Below are 5,870 nucleotides of genomic sequence, written 5' to 3'. Positions count from 1 at the left end.
CAAATAATATTTTGATCTCAATTCCTGTTATTAATTCAGAGAAAAAGATTTATGATCTTACTGATTTATTAAATGTTACCTTTTCTCGTTGGTGTGAATCATATAAAGATTTATATAAACCTTGTAAAGGAAATATGATAGGTAAAAGAGAATTAATAGTGACAAAAAAATACTTATCCATTCATTTTCTATTTTTACCAGATGATGATAAAGCAATACAAACAAATTTAATTTACGGACTGTACCAACGACTAAAGTGTCAGTAGGTGGCTATATAAAGTAATGAATGTTATATTTAATAACAAACTGTGTATTGAAAACAATCATTATACAAGTATGTATAGAAAGGAAAAACTAGCAGGTTTAGAATTGATGATATGCGCATTAGAAAACACCACTGACCTAAAGGTGCTAAAAATGTTTATATACTTTTCTTAGAGAAAAAGAAATAAATTTTTTACTATTGTTGAGAAATAAAAAAAAGATATAATGAAAAGAAGATAAATTTCAAGATCATACATATCACTATCACTACAACGTACATACTACAAACTGTGTGATATCTCGAAAAACTTACCTTTTTTACCTTTTCAAAAAAAGGTAAAAAAAGGCGCTAAGTACACGCGCAACACGTATTGTATATACTACTTTCTAGTTTATATACTACAAAAAATTCTTCTTTATAAAAAACCAGTTTTACAAAAGAAGTGATATCAAAAGGTAGCACCAAGTAAACTTTTATTTGTTAAATTAATAAATTAATTGTTATATAAAAAAATAAATAGATAGAAAATAGACATTCTTGCCTTTGGACTGCAGATGGTGGCAAAATAATAAATAAACTTAGTGTGGAATCAAGTGATTTATTGTGGAACGTTTCGACCGTCGATTACGGTCATCCTCAGCCACGCTGAATAAAATAACAAAGTTAAAGAAAATTACAGAATCAAGATTACAAAATATTATACAGTAGATCAAGTCGCATTCACACCTTTACAAATAAGTTAATATACGTCACTGAACGTCGAAAACAAGAAAGACATCAAGACAGCAAAACAAATTGTTGATAGTCAATTTGTCCTTGCATCGTATCTTTAATAAAATAATACATCGAGAACATTAGACAAATAGAGAATAAAAGATAATTAAAAGAGATTAAATTGAGTTCAACAAACATTTTAGTCAAAAAAGTCAAAAGTATTAGTCAAAAAATAAATAAAATACAATAAAATGGAATAATAATCGAATAAATTTAAGGTCAAAAGGTAAAATAAATAACAATCAGTAAAAGATTNGTAGTAATTAAGCAANTGAGTCAATNATAATAAAATTGAAATACTCACTATCAAATTGATAAATTAAATAATTGTCGTTGAAATCTCTCGTACATCCGACACACAGTAACGACACAAATATCTCGGCACAAACATCTCGTGTAAAGAACAAAATACAAATGCGAGAAAAACAAGATAGAGAGGCCGAGATAATAATAGATAAGCATGAGAAGGAAGAGAAAGCGCAGACGCAAAATTACTTCACCGCAGACTTCTTTGTGTGTCTTATTATCTTTCTGCGAACTTACCAACTTATATTTGGAACAGGTTTTTTGACACTCAGAAAACTTCCTTTTGTAAATTAAAACATTGTGAATATTTAAAAATGGATAAAAAAGTCTCTTGGTTGTTAAAAAGAGTTTCAATTGATAACCGTAATTCCTTAATTAGCGTCTCATATTTTGTGACTCGCCCATCTAACGGTGACATTGCTGTTGACGGCCGCTCTCAATATTGCTTTTCTTTTAATAAACCTAATCTCGTTGACAAGTCACGCGTTAATAAGATCACGATTGTTCTTAATAATCTGAACTTTGATGAATTATACAAACAAAAGGAAAAGTGGTTTATTATTCTCACTTCTGTTGACATCCCTGACACCGTCCGTAATCTCCTCTCCTTGGGCGAGAAGTTTGCTTTGCCCTCTCAGTGTCAAAAGAGTCGTTCGGTTTTAGAGACCATAAAAGACGTTGAGAACAACATCAGACTGTTAGATCCGACGTCGAAATCAAGAGTACGCTCTTTGTTTTCTTCGTCACTTGAACATTTTCTACATGAACATCCTCGCTTAAATAACCACGAGAGAAATATCATTGATAGTGCAAGGGTCACTAATAATTTTATCAAAGACCACCCGAACATTTTATTCACTACAGCCGATAAGGGCAATGTTACTGTGGCTGTTAACAGAGTTGATTATGTCACTGGAATGGAACTCATTTTGAGTGACAATGATACTTATATCAAGTCTAATATTAAGAACCCGTCTAAACGTGTTGAAAATAATTTAAATGAGTGTCTCAAAGCCTGGAAGAATGCAAATTATATTAACGCTAATCAGTACTATTTTTTAATTTGTAACGACAAGCCACTCTCGCGGGCTTACGGACTTCCGAAAATACATAAGCCTAACACTCCATATAAAATAATAGTTTCTTATACAAACACCACTCTGTTTAATTTTGCCTCTTTTTTGCATGGCATTTTGCTTAAGAATCTACCAAAACCTCGTAGCTTTGTACTTAACAGCTTTGATTTATTCGAAGGTCTGTCATGTTCTCGTATTGGTGGATGTGATGTATTGTTCTCGCTCGATGTAGTCTCGTTATTTACTAACATTCCACTTGATTTGGCTTTTGAAGCGGTGAGAAAAAGATGGAATTTTATTAATGAACACACCAGCATTCCTTTGGAATCTTTTATCAAAGGCCTTGAGCTCGTGCTTTCTTCGACCTATTTTACGTTTAATGATACCATTTACCAACAGACTTTTGGAACCCCCATGGGTTCTCCTCTTTCTCCAATCATAGCAGATCTTGTTCTACAAGACCTTGAGGAGAGTTGCTTCAATAGTTTGAATTTGGAGCTTCCATTTTATTATCGTTATGTAGACGATGTTCTTATGGCAGCTCCCAGAGATAAAGTTGATCTTATTTTTCAAAAATTCAATTCCTACCATCCTAGACTCAGGTTCACTATTGAGTTGGAGAAAGATAGAAAAATCAATTTTCTTGATATTTCGATTGTAGACGACATTTTATTACTTGACTGGTATCATACACCTACTTTCTCGGGCCGTTATCTCAATTTTAATTCTCAACACCCTTTTAATCAAAAACTTGGAGTTATGTACAGTATTATTGACAGAGCCATATTGCTTTCTCATCCTGACTTCCATAAAAATAATTTNATTAAAGCTATGCATTTAATCCTTGCCAATGATTATCCCCTAGATCTGTTTTTTAAGGTAGTCCAAAAGAAACTTCATTTCCTATTTAAAAACAAATTAAACTTGTCAAGTGACGAGCCTACATCGAGTGTGAATCTCTTGAGTGGTGGAGAGAGTTTTTTCACTGTGCCATTTTTGCCTAGTGTTACTGATATTATTTCTAGAACTCTGAATACAATGAATTTCCGTGTTTCTCACAGAAATTTCAATACTTTAAGTAAATACATCAAGGTTCATAAAGATTCACTCGACCGTAAATTGAACAGTAACATTATCTACAAAATCAACTGCTCTTCATGCGATGCATCTTATGTTGGCCAAACGAGTAGACAGCTACGTACTAGACTTACTGAGCATCAACGTAACTTCCGCCAGAACTACAAACGACAATCGGTGGTCAGCAGGCATCGGACTGATCTTGGACATGATTTCGATTGAAGTAAAGCTCAGATACTTGACAAAGAACAGTATTACCATAAGAGACTTATATCTGAGATGCTGCACATAAAGTTGCAGAAACATAGCATAAATTTAATAAAAGATACTGAATTGCTCGACCCGATTTATTCTTCTTTAATTTCGAAATTGAGCAGTTGATTTTGCGTCTGCGCTCTCTCTTCCTTCTCATGCTTATCTATTATTATCTCGGCTTTTCTATCTTGTTTTTCTCGCATTTGTATTTTGTTCTTTACACGAGATGTTTGCGCCGAGATATTTGTGTCGTTACTGTGTGTCGGATGTACGAGAGATTTCAACGACAATTATTTAATTTATCAATTTGATAGTGAGTATTTCAATTTTATTATCATTGACTCACTTGCTTAATTACTACGAATCTTTTACTGATTGTTATTTATTTTACCTTTTGACCTTAAATTTATTCGATTATTATTCCATTTTATTGTATTTTATTTATTTTTTGACTAATACTTTTGACTTTTTTGACTAAAATGTTTGTTGAACTCAATTTGATCTCTTTTAATTATCTTTTATTCTCTATTTGTCTAATGTTCTCGATGTATTATTTTATTAAAGATACGATGCAAGGACAAATTGACTATCAACAATTTGTTTTGCTGTCTTGATGTCTCTCTTGTTTTCGACGTTCAGTGACGTATATTAACTTATTTGTAAAGGTGTGTATGCGACTTGATCTACTGTATAATATTTTGTAATCTTGATTCTGTAATTTTCTTTAACTTTGTTATTTTATTCAGCGTGGTTGAGGATGACCGTAATCGACGGTCGAAACGTTCCACAATAAATCACTTCATTCCACACTAAGTTTATTTATTATACTGCCACCATCTGCAGTCCAAAGTCAGGAAGGTCTATTTTCTATCTAATTTTTATTGTATTACTGCTTGTTTTCCAAAAAAAAAAATAAAAACAAAAAATAAAAATTAAAAAATATGTAATGCAAAAAACTTGGCGCAGCTGCATCTCAAATAGTGAACTAAACTGTGTTTACTGGACATATGCGTAAGTCTAACATAATAAGTACTCAATACTGTTGTAAATTATTATCAATAAAAATTATACTTCTATTATAAAATTATAATTCTAACTTGATTTAACTTGGATACCTTGATTTTCAAACTTGGTGTTCTCGAAAATTAAGTCACAGACAAAAAAACCTTTCTTCTATTGGTTTTTTTATAGTTAGTTTTTTTAGAAAGAATTACGTCATATCCATTTACATATTATTACACATATTATTTGGCTGGACCCTATATATTAGAGATAAAATGGCTTTGACTTTATTTTATGTAATGTAACACAATCGCACACGACGCGTCGCAAAATCCGTCATGTTTTTTTTCTGATTGCCTCTAATCGTCGACTGACTCTTGATATGCATCCATCTAAGACGCGCTTTATGCTTCGTCGCACGTGTCCCTTGTTTTTTTCATTTTTCTCGCTTGTCTTGCGCAACAACATGACATCGGGTTAGCTCTTAAGATTGAACAACGCAAAAAATTATGAATCTTTACGTATTGTATACTCGTCAGTAAATTGCTTTTATTTTTGTAAGTGACGGCGAATGATTTTGTGTTACTAGAAATGATGAATGATAAATAATAAATAATAAATGATAAATGACGTTACTAGTAGTTTTGAGTACTTTTCGAATTTTTCAAGATAGTTTCTCATTTCAATAGTTTCTCATTTCAATAGCAACAAGTGTGAAGATCTATGAATTTATTTTTAATATTAAAAGATAGAGCTAATTCTTCATTTTTCCTTTGACATTACTCTAAACTTTGCCCGCCGGTCAGTCTTCGAAAAAAGAAATAAGAACAGGAAACACAACTGTAAGAAGAAGGCAGGGAGACACAACAGAAACTGTTACTCGTTAGAAGCTTCAGTGTATCACTCAAAAGATGAGTTGCTCAAAAAAAGTTTCCCGACGGCAAAAAGTGTACATCGACTTCTTGCGTCGAGACAAATCGCAAATCTCCTTTTTATAGAGTCGGCAGACTTGTTACTGTTACATTATTTTTTGAAACTATTGATACAATATTACAAGTATTACATATACTTTTACATATACTTTTTCGATAATATTTCAACATGAAAAACTTAAT

The 5,870-nt window shown here is 31.8% G+C and overlaps 1 protein-coding gene and 1 long non-coding RNA gene across 2 annotated transcripts; one reads left to right on the top strand and one right to left on the bottom strand.

Annotated features, from left to right (window-relative positions):
- Nucleotides 1–811: 811 nt before the first annotated feature.
- On the bottom strand, nt 812–1,434 carry LOC109862234. Its single transcript, XR_002251095.1, has 3 exons — nt 1,344–1,434; nt 992–1,092; nt 812–910 (listed from the first exon to the last, which is right to left on the bottom strand). It is a non-coding gene; the product is annotated as an uncharacterized LOC109862234 (long non-coding RNA).
- A 225-nt stretch (nt 1,435–1,659) lies between these two features.
- On the top strand, nt 1,660–3,720 carry LOC109862233. The gene has a single exon (XM_020442225.1). It carries the CDS (start codon nt 1,660–1,662, stop codon nt 3,718–3,720), a length of 2,061 nt encoding a protein of 686 aa, XP_020297814.1.
- The last annotated feature ends 2,150 nt before the right edge of the window (nt 3,721–5,870 follow it).

Source organism: Pseudomyrmex gracilis, unplaced genomic scaffold, assembly GCF_002006095.1.
Source record: "Pseudomyrmex gracilis isolate BER0280 unplaced genomic scaffold, ASM200609v1 scaffold_1527, whole genome shotgun sequence".
Lineage (NCBI taxonomy): Eukaryota > Metazoa > Arthropoda > Insecta > Hymenoptera > Formicidae > Pseudomyrmex > Pseudomyrmex gracilis.
This window is presented reverse-complemented; position numbering and strand designations above follow the sequence as displayed.